Genomic DNA, 21432 nt, shown 5'->3' on the forward strand with positions numbered 1-21432 from the left:
GCAATCCTAGCCCTGAGAATACTCTTCCTCCTCTGATCTCATGCCGAATTTACAACATGTAGCACTCACATACAAAAGCCTTGTATCATTCTTCACCTATTGCCAACATTCTCAAATGGACTGTTGGCTTTTCAAAATCCAACACTATGTATTAAGGCAATTCATATCTCCAGTGCCTCAAAAATTCTGTGTTAACAAAGAGGATGACTAAACTAACAGAAGCCTGAATATGAAATTGAATTAAATTTTTTACTTTTTTAAGGAGGGGAAGGGCTAGTATGTCATAAATTCATTCAAAGGAGATACGTATCTTAGGCTTTACACAAAATAAACTCTAATTTATAAGCTGCTTTAAAAGACAGGGCTTTCAGAGTCTGAGAGGCTATCAAGATTTTGTCTAAACTTCAGGGTGTTAACTAAAGCAATACAACTGAGAATTCAAAAATTAAAAAAAAATGTACTATAATCATACACCTTAGAATTAATAAGTTACAACATTAGCCAGTCATCCATACAGAAATTATAGAAAAGCTCTTATGCATAACATGCTGCTTTGATATTTTTGCAATTGGCAGTGAACAAATTAGTGAATCAAACAAAAAGAAAGCTGTAAGATACCTTCAGATAGCGTTCAATATTGTTCATCAAGATATCAATTTCTTCCTTGGACCACATCCCCTGCTTCCATTTATGTCCTTTAAAAGAAAACAAGAATGTTATAGAAAATGTTATTCCTTAAAAGGAATAAAACACTGAAGATTTTCTTTCTGATTAAATATATTGAATAACATGTAGCTAATTTAATTTCTCATTCTTCTGAACCCTGAAGGATCCCCAGGTAAAGCTGCCTTTGAAACCTCACTTTTAAGAAAGAATATGTTTGACTCTACTAATGGTAAGTAAAAGAAAAAAAAAGTTACTTCCTCTCAGTTATTTCTCTCACCCTTTCAGCAGTATAGAAAAACTGAAAAGAACTTACAATTATTAGAAGAGCCCAAATGTGCTTAAACCTTCTGAAAAATATCTCCAATGAAAAATAAATTTTATGGGCAAATTACATATATGAAAGATTCTAGGGCAAGGTAAACATAATGTACCGGATACCAAGTGAATGAGATATTCTAATTGAATATTTACAGTGGTTAAAAACAATTTACTTACTTTTGCTTCCTTTCCTTACTTCAGAGTGGCATGTTCACAACCCCCACTGTCCTGTGGCAGCTTTCTAGCAATCCTTATGAGCATAGCAGCACTATAAACACCATGTGACAGTAAGCCTCTAAGCTATTGATCAGACCAAAGTAAGTAGATCTTTGAAAAGGCTTGAGTTCCTATTCCCATAAGCAGTAAACTATATTGTCTTTTAAATGCCACCACTATCCATTTGTTCAAAAATTAACAGGGTAAAAATCTACTTCAAATCAGAAAAATGATCAATTATTGAAAAACAAATGTTGGTTTCATTCAGAGTCATTTAGTGCCAAATTTAATTCAATTAGAAGTCAGTCAGTCAGAAAAAGCTAAGAACCATATGATTTCACTCATATGTGGGATATAAAATTGGAACTCAGACACAGACAACAGTATGGTGATTACCAGATGGAGGGGGTGGGGGGCAGTAAAGAGCAAAGGGAGCCAAATATGTGGTGATGAAAGACAATTTGACTGTGGGTGGTGGGCACGCAATGCAATATACAGATCATCTATTACAGAGATGTACACTCAAAACCTATGTGATCTTATTAACCAACATCACTCCAATACTTTTAATACAAATACATAAATAAATAGCTCAATTACCATAACTAATCACAATTATGAAGGTCCAACTCACAATCCAAATAACTATAAGCTCTTTTTATCTTCATTTTCCCCAGCAGACACTAAAATTCACAGTGTATCGTACCTTTGTTAGTCAGAGAATCCTTATCTTCTTTAGTAGTAAACCATGCTTGACTAACTGCCGAAACTTCCTCAGTACCCAATGGAGATATTTCATCTAGTTGCTCATTCTGCAGAATCTTGGAAAAGTACAAATATACCTTTGGATATTTACATATAAAATGAGCTCAGACATACAATAAGATGGAAATGCTAGGATTGGTGTTATGATTGTGAGTATCATTCCAGGTAGTTTTCTTTCTAAAATACAGTCATCTGTAATGTAATCTCTTGTTAAACTTAAAGGATTACCAAGGCTAAAAGACATTATTGCAAAATCATGATCTGCTTACTGTTTACTGACTTCTTTTAACCAACCTCTAGAGCTGATTCCGACCCTCATTAATGTGCCTCCTTCTCAAGAATTATATGGTACTAACTTTTATTATTATTGCACCTACAGAATTATTTATTGAGAAATGTATAGTTAAAACATAAGCTTTATCAAGATAATTCACACACCATAAAATTCACCCTTTAAAGTATATAATTCAGTGGCTTTCAGTATATTTATGCAATTATCACTGGGTATATTTTCAATTACATATGTATCTAATTTATTAAATTCTGTAGGAACAAAAAAGCCATTTTTAATAGTTGGCTTTGGGCTAAAGAGAGGAAAATCTGCCAACAGTACTGCCATATGAGGTATGAGATCATCACAGAGCAGGATAAGGAGAGTTGCACGCCTGGTGGTCACTCAGCTGAGTGCAGTCTCTGCAGTGGATCAACTACTGAGCTATGTCACTGGCTGAAGGTCAGTCCTAACCAAAATTGGGCTATTTTTTTTTAAAGATTTTATTTATTTATTTTTAGATAGAGAAGGGAGATAGAAAGAGAGGGAGAGAAACATCAATGTATGGTTGCCTTTTGCACACCCCCTACTGGGGATCTGGCCTGCAACCCAGGCATGTGCCCTGACTGGGAATCAAACCAACAACCCTTTCGTTCACAGGCCCACACTCAATCCACTAAGCCACACCAGCCAGGGCATGGACTATTCTGTGAATAAGGAAAAAATGAATTTTTATTTAAAGAGGGAATGAAATCCATCTCACTTGGAAAGAGAGAAGTTATCATTGAACCACCAAAGCAAAGTAAGGGGAAAAGCCACACCTCTGTTCTCACCTACTTTATTTTTATATCTGGTGGTAATGAATACATTACATTCATAAATGCAGTTTAAAAAAAAAACCCATGGGCAAAAAGCTAGAAATGACTGAACAAGTACGAAAAGTTTTATAACCGTATTTCTGTGTCACATATCTTAGATTGCTTTTATTTTTAAAGACCAAGAGGCCTTTATAAAGCTAAGAATTGAGGGAGACTAGATAGATGTGTCTAACGCCTCTTGTATTCTGAGAAGATCACATTACATGAATCAGTTGGTTAAAAAGATAAAATCACCACTCTACAAAATGAGTCTAAATACACAGCCAAGTCCACTCTATGAACTTAGGAATAAACCTGGCATGTGCTTATTAATTGCCATATTCAGGCAAATACTTAATGCCACATGGCTTAAATTTTCCTGATGAAGAATTAGAATCATTGCTTAAGTTATATAATGTTAAACATGTAAATAGCCATCTAATGAAGCAATAATGATTGAATTTTAACCATGATATTCAACACTGTCAATAATGAGTTAAATGAGTTTAGCTTCCATTGACATAAAATAGAGAACACATGTAGCCTTTCTAACCCAGTCACTACGGAAAACTGCTGGGTAAAACTACCTCAAAAAGCTTTATACCCCAATCAATTCCTTACGGTAAGACAAAACCTAAAGTTATTTAACAGCTCAAGTGAAATCACTCCAAGTAGATAAAGAATGCACATGCATCATCTGTTTCACCAGATGGGAACCACTCTACAGGGAATGAATTTTAGAATTTTATCTCTGCTTACAATTCTGAGACTCACATGTGTAGGGACTTGAAAACCTGAATGAAGTAATAAAACCTGAATGAAGTAGTAAGTCTTACCTCAATTTTGTGATTGCTACTGTGTCACACAAAATGTCTGCACTATTTTGTCACCTTCACACTAGAGGACTATGAAGACTGTGGAGGACAGTCCTCTTGCAGCCGGTAAAAAGACTTACTGTACCTGGATCTGTGTCACAGTTCCCTCAGTAATGTCATCATCTGTCACCTCTGTGGTTGCAGTCATGGTCACCTCAAAGCTCTGATCATTTTCTGAAACTTCAAGAAAAAGAACAGTTTAACTCTAGAATGATAGGTTCTAATTACTTTTAAAAATCCATGAAAAAAAGTGACCATCTAATTTCTTAACACATTCCTTGATCTTATATGTACATGTTTAACCAATATTTATTGTGCACCCAATACATACTAGGTATTGCTCTGAGTTACGTGGAGATAGCAGTGAGCTAAAAGAAACAAAAACCCTGCCTTTAAGGTGCTTGTATTCTCCTGGGTTAAACACAAAATGAACATGATATTTATGTTGGATGCTGATAAACAGTAAGAAGAAAAAATAAAGCAGGAAAGGGAATGTATTAGAAGTGAGGGAGAGTATTTGAAATCTTAGATGGGAGACCAAGAAAAGTAATGAAGGCTTGGTACAAAGTGAGGAAGGTAGGTGTCTTGAGAAAGAGCAATTCAGGAGAAGGGAAGCTGAGTGCAAAGGCTCTGAGATAGGGGTATGCCTGGATTTTCCTAAGAATAGCAAGGAGGGTGGTGTGGCCAAAACAGACTGAACAAGAACAGTAAGATACTATGTGGGAAGTTGTCCAGGGGTGTCCAGCCTGAAGCCCTCAGACTACATGCAGCTCAGGATGGCTATGAATGTGGCCCATCACAAAATTGTAAATTTACTTAAAACCCTGAGATTTGTGATTATATGTCATAATGTATTTAATTTGTGGCCCAAGACAATTATTCTTCTTCCAGTGCAGAGATGCCAAAAGGTTGGACACCCCTGGGCATTATAAAGACTTTGGCTTTAACTCTCAGATAGGAAACCAATGGAAGATTTAGAGAATTGATTCAATCTTTTATTTTAACAGATCATTCTGACCAGTACAGGGAAAACAGCCTAAAGGGCAGCAAGGGCTGGAGTGAGATCAGTTAAGAAACTAATTCAATAACCATAAGATGCCAGTGGCTTGGACTACAGTGACAAGTGAAGGTGATGAGTAGTTCAAATTGTGGATATATGTTGATGGTAGAGCCAGTAGATTTTGTGGATAAAGCAAACATGAGAGAAACTGAAAAGTCAAACATGATATAGTTTTTTTTTTAAATCTCAGGAAATGGAAAAAATGTACCTGCCATGAACGAGATGGGGAAGATTGTAGAAGCAATTTCAAAATTTAGGACGTATCAGGAACTCAGTTTTAAACATATTAGTTTGAGATATCTGCTAAACCTCTAGAGTTAAAAGGAGAAGTCTGGCCCTGACTGGGTGGCTCAGATGGTGGAGTATTGTCCCGTCTGCCAAAAGCTGTCAGTTTCATTCCTGGTCAGAAACACACCTACGTTGCAGGTTTGATCCCCAGTCCGGGTGCGCGCAGGACACAACCTGTTGATGTTTCTCTCTCCCCCCGCGCCACCGCCCCCCCCATCCCGTCTTTCTCCCCTTAGTCCCTTCCTCTCTCTCTAAAATCAATAAGCATATCCTCAAGTGTGGATTAAAAAAAAGTCTGAACTGGAATAAATCTGGGAGACATCACCAGAGATAGGATTTAAAATAACGAATTCTAGGGAGTAAAAACAGAAAACAGAAGCAGTCTAAGAACGGAGTCCTGGGGCATGCCACGTTTAGAGGCTGGAGAGATGTGGATAAGTCAGCATAAGAGACTGAGAAGAAATGGACATAAAGGTAGAAGACTAGAAAAATGTGTTCCCTGGGACCCACATGACAAAATATTTCAGAGAGGAGGCACGGGCAAATACTGTCAAAAATTGTGGATAGATCAATTAAGACAAAAATTGGAAAAAAAAAAAAGTCACCATTGGATTTAGCAACAAGGTATCTGGAGACCTGGAAAGACCAGTTTTGGGGAAGTGATAGAGGTGAAAGCCTGACTAGAGTGGGTTTAAGGAAGAATGGAAGAAGAAATGGAGGCACGTACAGGCCATCTTTTTAAGGTACTCTGCTCTTAATGGAAGGAGAGGAATTGGATGGAAGCCAAAACGGGGCTAATGGGACTTTTTATTTTAAAGAAGAAATTACAGTGTGTTTATAATGCCAATGGAAACAATCCAGGAGAGAAGGAAAAACTGATGATTCAGAAGAGAAAAAGAACTGCTGTGACAATGTCTGTGAATAGGCAAAAGGGATGGGATCTAATAAACCGAAGGAGTGGCTGGGAGAAAGGATACAATATATGGACATAGATACATGTAGATGTATATTTGTGGTAGTGAAAACGTAAGTAGGAAGCAAGGTTATCAGTTGAGAGTAAAAATGGTGGAGGAAGTATCAGAGGTTTTGGTATATATGAAACAGTCATCTCAGAGTGGGAGAAAAGTACGGTGAAGTATGTATGGTGTGACTGGCAGGCAACATCATGAGCCCAGTTCAAGTTAATGATCATCGATTCAAAGTGAGACCAGTCAGTTTGCTTGTGCTGTTTTTCTCCCATCGGGTATAGACATAAATAGGCAGATTTAACCAAGGTTGTGATTTCACCAAAGAACAAAGAAGTAAGGGAAGGAAAAAAAGACCTGATGATAACTTCAAGATGGTGATTACAGTGATTAACCATGAAACTGAAACTGGATACAAAGTAGAGAAGGAAAAAAGAAAAAGTGGTAAGATCAATGGATGCTAGTGAGGCAAAGGATCACAGGAGTTTTAGGAGTATTAGAGGAAGTAAACTGGAAACATAAAATTAGTGGTAGGAAACAAAATCTGAAATAGAAAACAAATGGACTCTACTTAATAGGTAATACCAAAGTGGTGATGGTAGTGGTGAGAGAGTGTGAAGAAAAGGAATAGGAGGCTAAGGTATGGCAACAGCCATCTAAACGAGTAAACACCAAGGGTTACCACTACAAATAGGGAATGGAGTGAATGCGGTGGTAGCCGACTACAAAAACAAGCCGTCAGCAAGTGATCCAGACTGAGTACCATGAGTTAATAGGACTTTTCACTCAGACAAATTTTCAGATAAATTTTATCAGTTTTATATAGCATGTAAAGAAAATCTGAATATTAGAATTAAATTTTAAGTTAAATCTTTAAAAATTAATATTCACCTCCATCAAGTCCAACAAATGACTTGCCTATTCAATCAGATCCAGATGACGGTGATGGACATGGGAGTTCATGCTTTTTTCTTTTTTTTGCTCAATCCCCCCACCCTAGGACTTCATGCTTTTATGTGACTTTTTAAGTACGGAAACTTTCCTAGGTTGATTTACCAACATACTTTTTACAAATCTAGGGAACATACAAATACTTCAAGTCTGCTTTTCATGAATTCAGTTTCCGTGTCAGTATTAGGCTTCAAAATGCCCTCCATCTGTGATGTACTATGACCCAGCATCAGGCAGCTCATGCGGTTTTATGTCAACACATCCGTATTATCTTAGCCATTTATGTGAAAGAGGATGTGAAGAATTCAGACCAACACCATAAAACAGATCAAATTATCAAGTACAGTTTGAACCTATAACCATGACCAAGGCACTTTACTTTAAATGAATTAACTAGTCAAAATAATCACTCAAAAATTCTGGCTTTATAAAATAAGTCAGTCCTGGGGATGTAATTACAGCATGGTGATTACAGTTAGTAATACTGTATTGTTGAAAGTAATATCTGAAAGTTGTCAGTAGATGTCAGAAGTTCTCAACACAAGAAAAAAATTTGTAACTGTGTGGTGATAGATGGTAACTAGACTTATTGTGATCATTTCACAATCATTGTGTTGTACACTTGAAACTAATATGATACCTATCAATTATAGCTGAATAAAAGAATTGTAGCTTAGAAAATGTCCATATAGAATTCATCCGTACGAATAGGCCAATCAAGTTTTAGAACTGATTCCCAATATAATGATAGTCAAATTAGGAAAGAGTTTTTAAAGAATCATATGAATCATCATTAGGAGGAAAGATCATTTAATTAGAAATAGGTTATGTTTGTATAGTCATGACTGGAAGCAATATTAGCAATATGAACATTGACACTATCTTTCAATAAAGCCTCATAGAAAACTGATATAAAAGGATTTCTTTTCTGTAAATTTAATAAGCATTTAAAATTTAAATACAAAGTACATATGTACTTGGGAAAACAGGGTTTTCCACAATGAAAACCTAGTCTCAGTTTTTCCCCCACTGCATTTTGCTTGAAGTTGAGTGCAGAATGAAGGTTCTCTGATGTGTCAAGACTTTTTTTACACAGAGAGTGACAGACACCCAGAGCCTTGTACCCAACTTCACTGCCATGACCATCTGCTCCAGCTTTGAGGGACAACACAATCCAACAACATTCAGTACTTTTTGCTAAACAAATCAGAGATACAATCTAACATCATAGTTGTTGGGCTGTAGACTTTTGACAATGGTATTCCACCTGAAATACTGTATCTCCTTAGAATCTAGTCTACTCTAAATGACCCTGGAATATAAACATGTTAAAACTTTCTTAGTGAGAATAAACTAATCAGACTCCTATCTCACTTCCACTTAGCTATTTACCATATAAAGAGGCACTACAGCACTGGGATTAAGAATACGGATTACAAGAACCAGAGTGGCTGGGTATTACCCTGGACAAGTTATTACACCTCTCTGTGTCTTCATAATCCCTATTCTACAGCATGCTTTCTCAATGAAGGCAAATATGCTTCTTGTGAGATGTGTGTGAAAAAATCTTATTCTCTTTATTAACCAAGCAAGAACATACAGACAGTACATCTCAAAAAAGTATAATATATCCATGGTATTAAAATTTCATGGGGGAGAGTGTGATCAAGGGAAAAAAATGTTTAAAAAGACTACTGGGTAGGGGTTGTGGGGGCAATAATTAAAAAAAGGTTGAGAAGATTAAATTAGATAATATATGTAAAAGCATTTAGAGCTACACTTGAAACATATATAAGCACTCATTAAGTGTTAAAGAGAGGGGTTTTTTGATGAAATGAAGAGAAAAATGATGGGTTTTAAGTCTACCTTCAAATGCCAATTAAATCTCTCGCCAGCTAAAATTTGATTTTAAAAGGAAACACTGTTCTTAATACACAGCGACTTACGTGGAAGTGCAACAACTGATATGCAAGGAGTAGAATCGTCAATACTCTGATCATCCTCAGAAGACAGACAAAGCCTTTTATGTGGAGGTTCAGTACTATCTTCTGAGTCTATTTCATCAGCTTCTGATGAAACAAAACAAAACAGAAATCTCAAAACGTTCAAAACAATGAGGAAAACACAAAATCTTCAAGTAATGACTGTGCAACAATCTTCTTACCAATCGGCTCGCTTCATTAAACCCAGCTGTGAAAGTGGGACTCCAAACAGTATTTCCTTCTCTATGTCCAGTGCAGCACCTCAGCTCCCATTCTTATGACAAGGGACTATGACAAATGTGCCACTTTTTGGACATCATATTTTTGTCAACTACCTGGCTTTCCAGATATTTCACATGTAAAGACAAAGGCACGATGTTTAATTCACTCACAAATTTACTGAATGCCTACTATATGGTAGGTGCTGGGGAAAGAACAATGAGAGACACCCTGACTTTGTCAAAGAGCTCACTGAGATGACTAAATTAACAATTTTAAAATAGTGTAATAACAGCTATGAAGGTAGAATGAAGAGGCTGTTGTATGAGCAGAGAGGAAAGGCATTTTAACTTAGACTCGAGGGAAGGAAGGCTTCCTGCAGAACATGTCTTCAACTTGAAAGGGAAACAGCCAGGGGAAAGTGATTACCACTGTCAGCAGGAGTAATATGTGCAGTGACAGTGAGGTATGAAAAGCTTAAGGCATGTTAGGGAAGTACAAATAAACAACCATGAACTAGTGGAACACAGATACGGGAAACGTGGCAGGAAGTGAGGGTAGAAGGAAAGCTGAGATGACGGGAGGCCTATGTGCCAAATGAAAGAACCTGAATTATATTCTAAAAATCATGGTAAGTTTTAAAAACCTTACACTGTTGAGTATCATAACCAATGTCTTCCAAGTTTGAAAGATGAATTAGAGATGGGAGACTGGTTAAAAGGTTAAAGCTACCCAGGTGAGAAAATGAACTATGAGAGGAGGACTTGAGACAGAGAGGAAGAACTGATTCAAGAAACATAATTCTATCAACCTATCTTGATGGAATGAATGTACGAGATGAGAGGACTTATTCCGACCTGTATTTATGATCTAGGATACTAAAAGTAATGAAATTGAGAAAGGAAAGGCGCACTAGGTTTGAGAATTTTGTGAAATAATTCAGTTTGGGACATGTGACACTAAAGGTGGCTCTAAGAAACAGAATTCAGAATAAAGACATAAGTTTGAGTCATTTTAATATGTAGGTGGTAGTTAAAACCACAAGTTTGAATGAAATAACCTAGGGATTAAGTATGGATTGAAAAGAGAAGACAAACTCTAGGTTGAGCAAAAGTGAATTTAAAGCAAAATAAACAAATTATAAATAAGAAATAGGTAGAGAAATGAAATCACAGGCCCCAAGGCCGCTGAATCTTAATTCATTACATATGGTCATATAAAACCTTATTCAGATAGTCACTTAAAATTCTCTAACACAGGTTCTAGCAAAAAAAAAAAAAGTTCATTTATTTGTATTGGCACAACACGACTACCTCTACATTTTGTAATATACCACATACTCTCTGGTGAGGAAGTGTATTATACTTAATCCATCACCATCTTAGGAGGCTCAACAGAGTCTACTTATAAAGTAGCTATTCATAAAAGGCTAAAATTTATAGTAAATTAAGGAATATGTCAAAAGCTCTTAAAAATACAAAAATAAAAATACGAATTACGGCTAATTCATGATCTAAAGGGATAACCTCCTTTTCTACTGTCCTGGCCTACACTGTCTATCTGCATAATAAGGGTCGGAGGTGACGTAAAATTGAGAAATCCACCAAGACTCCCAACTATGCCTGCAAGTTCTTACCATTCTGAGGGCAGTGAAGAATGAGGTTCCCGTCTGTATCCCGAGTCAAAGTTACAGAGTTCACAGTCTCTACTGTTACTGTGTCAGAATCCTCTTCAACTGTGCTCATACTCAAATCTGTACAAGAACAGATTTCAGATTAGAATTTAAAAAATTATTTCCAAACATGAACATAAAGTAGCCTCTAATTTCCCCCGCTTCTCCCCACTGGCGAGAACCCCACAATTTGTATCTGCCTACAGTGTTCTTTATGTGAAATTGCAATGAGTTTAGATTTCAAGCAAAGGTTTTTAAAAGTTTATGCCCACTATTTAGGATACAATAATCTGTAAGCATTGACTGTTATGACTAGCTAAGAACCTACAGTATTCATTTTAAGAGCTGTTCTTTACCACACGCAACAAAAGTTGTCTGTCACCTCAGCAAGTCTCACCACTTTATTTTTTATTGGTAGCTCTGTGATGTATTTAAATGTTTTAACTTCTGATTCTTTAGAAGATTCATCAAAGCTTTTATCTTAATCTAAGAACTGCTTCTCTAAAACACTCTTTACAAGTATTTAAGCTCTGTTATTATCTGATAAGTAGAGACACTAGATAATTCTTCTTAAAGTTTTTTTCATTAATATTAAGCAAGTACATAAAGCCATCATTGACTAAATTGCTTTTCTAACGGAGACGGAGCTAGGCCTTCTTCTGAAAGAGAACTGTTTTTGTTTAAGCTCTTTTACACATACAATATTTTTCCTTTAGTTTAGACTGAATGATCAGTCGTAGAATATAGTCCTCATGGTTGACAGGGAGAAATTTATTGAATTACAATCCATGGCCTGGTTGAAGTCTTCAGGCTTACCTTACAATGTTCAATGAAGTTCTTGCTTCGATATTTAATTTTGGTCTTATCCACATAATTTTTACCAATTATCATAATAAAGGACATAAGCCTTGATGTATATTAAATTAATCATTCATATTTATTGGCTCCTATACACAAGATACTAGTGTGTTCATATATTGGCCATCTACACAAATGTATTTTCCTTAGGCAGAAAAACTTAGAATCGACTAACATTTACATGGTAAAGACTCAGTGATTCACAGAAGTTTTACTGTACAAATTACTGTTTTAAAAGGATATCATTTACTTTACAATGATAAAGATGCCATCCCCAAATTAAAGATAAAGGGAAATCATGATCTAGTCATGATTAAAATGTTCAAATCATGAGGTGAGGTCTTTAGAACAGACTTACCTAGAAAACAGATGGATCAGCTATATCCCTTCCCACAGAAACAAGTCGCCTTCCCTTAGCCACCAGCATCACTTTCATGTTATCCAAACTGTTTCTCCCCCATGCTCCTACCGCTGCAGCACTGAAAAAGTAACAGCATTACACAGTAAGGCTTGTAAGAACACATGTATGCTAGCAGTATGCTGATGACACCTTAGACTCTGTGCTTTGTCAGCCAGAAAAATGACAAAACCAGAATTCATAGGTTTACCTTTAGGAAATCAGTCTCTAAAAGTATTCCCAATGAAAAGCCAAAATGATGAGATCCCTATGCCCACTGAGTTCAGCTCAAAGGCAGTTTCTCAACCCAGCTGTCCCTCATCAGACAGTCAAACATTCTTGCAAACAATAGGTTGAACTATGCTAGTGGTTCTATGAACCACAGACTTAGGTACATGTAACATGGCCCAGGGTGTACATCAATACAGCACCATAAATATTACTGGTATCTTTTCTTTCATTCATTCATTATTTACTGGAGGGGAAGGGAGGGAGAGAGGAAAGAAACATCCATCAGTTGCCTGTCTGCAAGTGTCCCCTGACTGGGAGTTGAACTTTTTCCTTTCTGGGATGACATCCAACCAACTAAGCCACATTGGTCTGGGTACCAGTATCTTTTCTTTGTATTAATAAACACCTGGGTGCAACTGACATCTTGCTTCTCCCATATGTCTTCAGTTGGCTCAAATAAACTCTTACAAAAATTCAAAAAGAAAGAAAACCCAGAACACTGCTCTTTACATAATACCATATTGCATCTCAAAGTGTTAAAAATATATGATACCTGTGAACACTGACTAGGGATCTGTGGTGGTGGGGGTGAGAGGGGGGGAGTCCTAAACAGGTTAGAAAAGGTAAATTACAAGCAAGCTTTTAAATGAAACGTGGAACTTATAAAACCTGAAATGATTGGTTTTTGAAGGTTTCTTTTAATTACCTTCTCATCTTCACCCCAAAGGGTCAACCAAAAGTTCAAAAGCCTACTCAGTGAGATTTGAGGTTGAAGAGGGATGTTTCAGCACAAACTAAAGATTAAAATTCCAATTTTTGGAGTATTCTAAGAACACCTCTCCAGGATGGTCATATTTGAGAATTGCTGTACGTGAGTGACTCTGCAGTGAAAAAAGTATAGGTCTTGCTAGAGGAACCTTCAGTCAGCTATTGTATTTCATGTTGTTCTTATTTCTGACTCCATCAGTTTTTTTTAAAAGCTGGTTTGTAGTATCTATGGCAGAAGACAGAAATTTAATGTTAAGAAAAAACCCTAAAATCACTTATAAGCTTACCAAAACCAGAGTTCACTGTCTCTGGTGTGTGGGTGTGAGAGAGACTATGGTAGATAAGCAATTTTATGTCCAGTTTTTTAGAATTCATTCATACTGAGATGTGTGAAGGAAACCAAGATGGGTATTTAACTGAAGTTTTCTGTATGGTTTAAAACTTACACTGCACAAAAAATGTAACATTATCGAATAGTTACTCTATCACTGGATATTTATGTTCTTCCCAGTTTTTCATTTCCTTAAAACATACTGAAACACTTATATACACTATATTTCCTTAAACAGTATCAGTGAAAACTTGTAGATCAAAGAACATGAAAATAAATGAAGTCTTAAGTCATCTACTATCTATTTTCCAGAAAGATGCACAACTTCACATCCCAATCACTGATGTATAAACTCTATTCCTGGTAGCCTTGCCAGTATTTTTATTTCAAAAGAAACCACAAAGCTGAAAACAGCACAACTGCTCATTTGATAGGTGCAAAATGGTTACTGATTTAGCATTTAATTAATGTCATCTTGGGACCCACGCTAATCTAAAACTTTGGGGGGAAAAATAAAGGTGGATTATAGGAGGCATGGAGAATAGTAGTACAAGGAAAAAGGGATATGAGATAGCTAGATGAAAGAAAGTACAGTTGTTACCCTGCTATCTGAACATAGAGGGTTCCTATGAAAACTTTAGTTAAGCCAATGTGGCGTAAAAGCAGAGAAACAATTACCATTAATTTACATGAAAATTTTTTTAGCATTCCCAGACCCAGAAAATAACCACCAAATCATACCAAATACAGGCGTATCTTGTTTTATATTTCATAGATACTGCTCTTGAACACCCCCCCCCCCCCGCCCCCAGGTTTGTGGCAACTATGTGGAACAATTTGATCAGTGCCATTTTTGCCAATAGTATTTGCTTACTTCATGTCAGCGTCACATTTTGTAATTCTTGCAATGTTTCAAACCTTTTCATTATTATATTTGTTATGGTGATCTGTCATCAGTGTAATCAGATCTGATGTTACTATCGAATTGTTTTGGGGTGCTATCAACTGTACCATTACGACAGCAAACTTAATCGATAAATGTGTTCTGACTGCTCCACCATGTGGATGTTCCCCCACTTTTCTCTCTCCTCAGGCCTCCCTATTCAGAGACACAATACTGAAATGAGGCCAATTAATAACCTCTACAACAGCTGCTAAGTGGTCAAAGGAAAGAAGCTTAGCAGGTATGTCTCCCTCTTTAAATCCAAGACTTAGAAATGATTAAGGTCAGTGAGGGTGGCATGTTGCACGCTAAGAAAGGACAAAAACCAGGCCTCTTCTACCAAAGTTAGCTAAGTTAGGAATGTAATGGGAAAGTTCCTGAAGGAAATTAAGAGTGCTGCTCCAATGAACACACAGATCATAAGAAAGCAAAACAGCCTTATAGATGATAGGGCGTTTCACTGGTCTGAATAGAAGATCCAGCCACAGATTCCCTTAAGCCAAAACTTAACCCAGAAACAACATCCTATAAAATCAGGGAAATACCTGAAATATGGTACAAAACATTTATAATGGAGTACTTATACTCACATTTAAATGAGAAATATCATCATTTATAGTGCCCAATGAACAAGATGACACTATTTAAATTATTACAATAAGAACTGTTAGATGTTATTTAACACAGCATTTAATTGGAAGAAATTAATACTTCATCATTCTCCATTCCTACTCCGTTGATGTAAAGTCTTTATTCAGTGGATTATTTTAGACTGTATCTCCATCCACATTAATTGTCCTGATTTCCTAAGCAATTAAGTGACAAAGAACCAAAAACTAGAACCAAGAGAAGTGACATTTCTTCTTAATTCTGGGACTACTTCCGTAGATAAATTTGTATTACTTCCCAAACACAATACTACTACAAGGGTAGAGTCTGTCAGTGAAGATCATGAGCAGCACAGGCATTTTTGCTAACCCTAGATGCTTGGAATTGATTCTTCACTGAAAGACGGGATGAAACTACATGCTGTGAAAAACACTATTCTAAGAGAATTTTATAAGGGAAATCAAGCAAGCTATAGAACATACAGACCCAGAATTTTATTGGTGGGTTAAGAATTGAGAATCACTAGCTGAGAGGCAGCGTTTCCGGCATAGTTCAACTAGGACAGTGAGGACACATTTAGTTTTCGGATGTCTTTTTTTCCGGACCCAATATATTATCAGAAAACTCATATTCCTCTGTAACTTTTTTTTGGTATCTCCCAAGTCTTTTTTTTTTTTTTTAAAGATTTTAATTGTTTTTAGAGAGGGAAAGGGAGAAAAATTTTGATGAGAGAGAAACGTCAATTGGTTGCTTCTTGTACCATGTGACCAGGGTCCAAACCACAACCCAGGGATGTGCCCAGACCAGTGATAGAACCAGTGACCTTTTCTTAGAAGGTCAATGCTAAACCAACTGAGCCACACGCATCAGGGATCCTAAGTCTTTTTACCATGTATTAACAGTTCTATTTTTAGTTGTTTTTACAATGATGAGATTCTATTGTCACATCTTTTACAACTGTTTTTGCACTTATTAGGAGCATTTTCTATATGTAGTACTCACTCTTTCACAGCATTTTTAGTGGATACATAGCATCTAAATTTACCTAATCATTTATCTATTACTGAATATATTTGTTTGAGGTCTTGCTGTTATAGACTCCATATTGACCATCATTATGCTTATCACTGCATATAACAAATACTTTAGAAAGTGGCTGTAAAGGGATCTCTTTAGTAACATACAATGAAAAATGTACAAGATGTGTTTTAAGATATTTTTATTTTGAAAGAATGAAACTTCACTAACCAGATACATCCTGAAACTGGGTTACATAGAGGGATGCCAAAAAACCTCAACAAAGCCACAAAATAAATCTTCAATATTGACTTTATTCAAGACAGGAACAGGGGACACATCATACTCGAAACTGAATGTTTTGGAATATGGTCCCAGGTCCTAAGGGATTTGTTCTTCTGTATACTTTGTGGAAGTCTAAGAAGCAGAGCTATAAATGAACATAAAGCATACTGAATTAAGGTACCTAATTAATGCTCATTATGGCTTGGTTTTAAGATGGTAAAATATGACTGTACACCACAAAAAGTCAATAAATAATGTTAATGGAGTTTATTATAAGACTTTAATTGCTTAGGATGTCGATTTCAATTATCAATTGAAAACAATATTATTAATAAAAAGACTTACTTGGCAGTGTTACAAGGAGTAGCATTTTATATCTGTATGGCAATATAATCATACTGTTTATTAAAACCCAAAAATGTTATTTTTCACCCAGTGAATGATTTGTGAACTCAGTGTATAGCTGGTTACATTTTACGGTTTCACCAATCCAAAACTGAGCACTTCATGCAGGGCAGTATCAGACCGTTAAAGGAAATACATCAAGTTATCACTACAGTCCTCTGATTTAAACTCAAGTCGATTTTAAAAGTACATTTCTTCAATAGACATTAAAATACTCATAGGCAGTACATAAACCTAATGAGTATTTCTTTTGCTACTAACACCTGATGGTAAATAAAGATTAGCTTTGACAGACTGGTGCTTGGAAGCATGGGCAGACAACACAACACTGCACTCAACCAAAATGACCGGAAAAAATGGGGGGCGGGCGGGCATGGTAATGTCGCAAACAAACAAAAACCACGTCGTTCATAAAGGGATCTTCAGTGTACTTTCTCCTGACTTCTGGAATCCAGCCATGGGATGGGTTATGTCTCCACAAACTTAAAAAAACGTAGACTTGATAAGTAAGTTCTTTTTTCAATTTATTGTCTACCTTTATGGAATCAAAGCAAAACAAAACCTATTTGTCATTTCTCTTACAAGAATTATCTTCACAAAAGGAAAAAACATGAAAAAAGGGGGAGAAATGCAATGAAAGCAAACAAATGCCACATATTTTAACTATCTGTATTTTATAGTCAACACAGCAATAGGTTCATCATTTTCTCTGGTCATTTCATATCATTTGGGGATAGGAAAAGATTTGGAGCTGAAATTGCAAAGCATTCAGAATAACTAGGGAATCCTTTTTTATGGAAAAATAAAGTGCTAAATGTGATGGTGATAAAATTGAGTATTAAAAGAAACTACATTTTGAGAAGGGAGGCTAATAACCCCCAGCATAAAATATTAAATCGGCAGCTTCTATGAATTTAAAGAACTCTTCATACACTTTATTGCTGTTCAAGTATTTTTTAAAGATTTTATTTATTTATTTTGAGAGAGAGGGAAAGAAACATCAATGTGTGGCTGCCTCTCGCACCCCTTTCTGGGGAGGGGGCCTGCAAACCCAGGCACGTGCCCTGACTGGGAATCAAAGAACCTGCGACCCTTTGGTTCTCGGGCTGGCACTCAATCCACGGAACCACACCAGCAAGGGCTGTTCTAAAGTTCTGATGTCTTTACAACACACACTTTCAAAACACTTTCCAACCCCTTAATATTTTAACATTTATGTGCCAGGCTGTGAATCCCTAAGGACACTTGTTTCATATGATCTTATTCATCTTCACAAGTGTTAGACCAGTGTACTTACAGGAGCACGACAAAAGAAACTGTTCAAAATAATAAGATGCTATTTTTAGGACAAATGTATTACAACATTAATAAAAGCTGGGATCGGTACATCTTGGAGAGATAAATGGAGTGGAAAGATAAGCATTACATGGGGAAGGTAAGGACTAGTTTTGTTCTTATTTTTTTAAAATTTTTATTGTTATTCAAGTACAGTTGTATGCCTTTTCTTCCCATCCCTCCACCCCACTGTTGTTCTTATTTCAATACTAGCAACATCTAAGTAACCTGACAAATATCCTCATCTGCCTTGATGTGAAATGAGGTAACCTTTCTCCACCGTAGAGAGAACGAACGGCAACTTAAGGGGACACTTATCTTACTTTGATAGAACTGTCTACCATTAACCATCTCCTAGCCAGGCCGTCCCTTCAAGCTCAAATCCTAACTCCAAAACCTTTTTGAATGCTCCCCCCCTCAGAATACTTATAAAACATGAACACTCAGAGAAAAATGTTTCCATAGCATACATTTATTCACACAACTGCTTCAAGTATGGACAGAAAGCGCTAAGTATGTACGCAATGCCCGGTACTGACTGACTGCTGAAGATAGTGGCTCCACCATCCAGCTCAACTGCAAATCAATCAGAGTTTCACGCTGAATATGCAGGTTTAGATCAGCATCCCCCCCTCCCCCATCACATTTTGGGATGAGCCTATCAACTAAAATAGGAAAAAAATAAAAATAAAATTTGTTTGTTTGGTGGCAAATAAAAGCACTTAGTATACGGGAGTTAAAATAATGAGATAAAATAACCGCAAAACATAAATTGTACCTTTCCCCAAAACTAATAATGCCTTTTCCAGAAAGGATCAAGCTATTTTTTTGTCCCTTACAAATAAAGGAAAAAGTTTATTCTCACACCAGACAGCCTATTTATTGTATTTTTAACAACTTCAGTCTGACAGTTTTTGTAATGTTAAGAAATGTAACTTTAATTTTTTTCCCTAAATCTTAACCTACTATAATAAAAATGTTAACACTACTACAACATAATAATAAAAAGCTGAGTTTTTGGTGTGTTATCACCAGTCTATAACCATTAAACTGGTGGTAAGTTGCTCGAAGTACTAAAACAATAATACAGTTATTTGAAACACAAATTTAAAAGCAGCTCAAATAATCTCAAGTAACGAAAAAATATGACAATCCATAACTGAAAAAAGGAAAATAATTTTATTTGTAAAACTTAACACAATGGAAGAGTATTTTCTTACTTGGACTGGATCTTAAAAGGTCTAAGTGGTTAATTGTATCACAAGAATTAAAGGTATAATCATTAGCAAAAGATAAAAAACCTTACAAATGGCAAAAACTACAAATGGCATTATTCTAAGCTTTAACAATGATTCGAAAGTAACCCTACGGAACACGCAGGCTGTCGGACGTCCCAACACCAAGCCTCGCCCGCGGTCAGGAACGAGGTACACGACGGTGCATCAAGTTAGGAAAAACCACCACCACCCCTGACACTGAAATTCCCAAATTCAATCAGGGAGAGGAGTCCTGGTAACATTATCGTAACATTACCACCCTCTCCTTATCTACATCGATTATTTTTATTAAAAAACACTTGCTGTATCATCATCCAACTGCATAGAAAGGCACTGGGACACTCTTCTCCAATCTACGCCGGAGACTGGGCTAAAAACGTCCCTAAGAGATATTTAAAGTCTGTTTTAAAGGACACAGGAGATTTAAAAAATTTAAAAACTTCCTCAGAACTTGGGCAAATCTTGACAATTATTTGTCAACGCATATTACGGTTCTCTGGTCGATTAGGGCTGTCTTCCCGCAATCCAGCCCATGTCCCTCCTTTTAAAAGAGACTCAGGCTGAGAGAAACAATTCGACCAGCAACCCGGAGTCCCTCTGCCTGGGCCTGAATAGCTGAGCGACAGTGAATCTAAAATGATGGGAGAAAAATCTAAGACGCAAACAAGGGGGAAAAAAATCAAGGTGGGTGGGGTGGGGCGAGACCCACCTCTTCTTCTCTGAACCACATAATACACACAAAAAGGTAACAAAAAGAAAAAAGAAAAAAGGAACACCGCAGGGAGCAAGGAAGGCTTCCTCACTCTCCGCATTCCCGGGCCCAATTCTCTAATCGAAGATCCCGGCCCACCCCACCCCCAGGGGTCCCGGCGCCATTTAGCTCCTCCAAAGCCGCCGCCATTTTCCGCCCCCGCAGGACTGCTCTGCCTTGGCGGCCGCTCGTTACCCTACTCTGCAGCCCGAGCCAGCACCACAGGCCCAGCCCCGAGAGGGAGGCCCCGGCCCGAGCGTGCGGGGACGGCAGCTTCAGCGTCACGAAGGCCCAGCAGCGACCCCGCCCGCGGTGCCCGGGGGCCGGCAGCTAGCGCCGGCCGGCGGGAGCAGGCGGGCAGCAAGGGGGCCGGACAGACTCCACTGGGCGGAGCGGCCCTGGCGGCGGTTGGAACCTGAAGGTTCCATCGCACTTACTTCCTGTTTTGGGTCCGGGCACTTTGGAAGAACCAGGATGAAGGCTCCAAAAAATACCAGGATGGAGGAAGCAACCACGGGCAAGAGTGGCTGCAGCTAGAGTAAGCGGACGCGACAAGCCACCGGAAACGGAGCTACGGCCGCGCCCCGCCCCCAGCCCCCGCACGCTCCCCCTCCCGCGCTCCTCTCCTTTGGGACGGCCCTGCGAGCCAGCTGCTACATCACTTCCGTCCGAGCGGGAGCGCGAAAAAAGATCCTGGTTTATTGCAGGAATGGTGATCCCACTTTTTTGGAGCTTCGGCCCAGGTCTTTGTAGCGATGTTAGTGGTCTCCCCTTGTCTTCCTCTCCTTCTGCTAGGAAATTTCATACGGATTATGCCGCAGCTGATGATAGATCATATATATATATTTTTGGCGCAACTGTTGTCCTTCTGGCTTTGGAGAAAGTTGGGCTCCGCGCGCGGCAGAGTTTCCTGATTCCCCGGGAATTGGAGCGGAGGGAGCTGCGGGGAGGAACGGCTTGAAAGTGGGGTGTGAGTGTAGAAGAAAGCCTGAATTGTGTATTTGTCCCTACACACTTGATCTACTTTGCCTTAGACGCTTAAAGTCAGATGTGACCTGTTTGGGCGTGTGATGCAATATAATTCTTGGGGAAATGCACCCTGAATGTTGGAAGATGCTGT

The 21432-nt window shown here is 37.6% G+C and overlaps 1 protein-coding gene across 4 annotated transcripts in view; it reads right to left on the reverse strand.

The window, feature by feature from the left end:
• The window catches only part of DMTF1 (cyclin D binding myb like transcription factor 1), a 40430-nt gene extending 19580 nt beyond the window's left edge, over positions 1 to 20850 (reverse strand). For 2 of the 4 annotated variants that reach the window (XM_024559106.4, XM_024559092.4), the window contains exons 1-7: positions 20750 to 20850; positions 12322 to 12442; positions 11070 to 11186; positions 9179 to 9301; positions 4054 to 4148; positions 1907 to 2021; positions 619 to 695 (exon numbers count right to left, since the gene is read on the reverse strand). In XM_024559106.4, coding sequence (XP_024414874.1) covers positions 619 to 695; positions 1907 to 2021; positions 4054 to 4148; positions 9179 to 9301; positions 11070 to 11178 — 519 coding nt within the window. In that variant the 5' untranslated portion in view covers positions 11179 to 11186; positions 12322 to 12442; positions 20750 to 20850. Of the gene's footprint in view, positions 1 to 618; positions 696 to 1906; positions 2022 to 4053; positions 4149 to 9178; positions 9302 to 9396; positions 9541 to 11069; positions 11187 to 12321; positions 12443 to 20749 lie in introns of those variants that run through there. The other 2 variants (XM_024559101.4, XM_045194257.3) reach the window with 2 other exon arrangements.
• Between the last annotated feature and the right edge of the window lie 582 nt (positions 20851 to 21432).

The sequence above is a fragment of the Desmodus rotundus genome, chromosome 6 (assembly GCF_022682495.2).
Source record: "Desmodus rotundus isolate HL8 chromosome 6, HLdesRot8A.1, whole genome shotgun sequence".
In the NCBI taxonomy this organism is placed as follows: domain Eukaryota; kingdom Metazoa; phylum Chordata; class Mammalia; order Chiroptera; family Phyllostomidae; genus Desmodus; species Desmodus rotundus.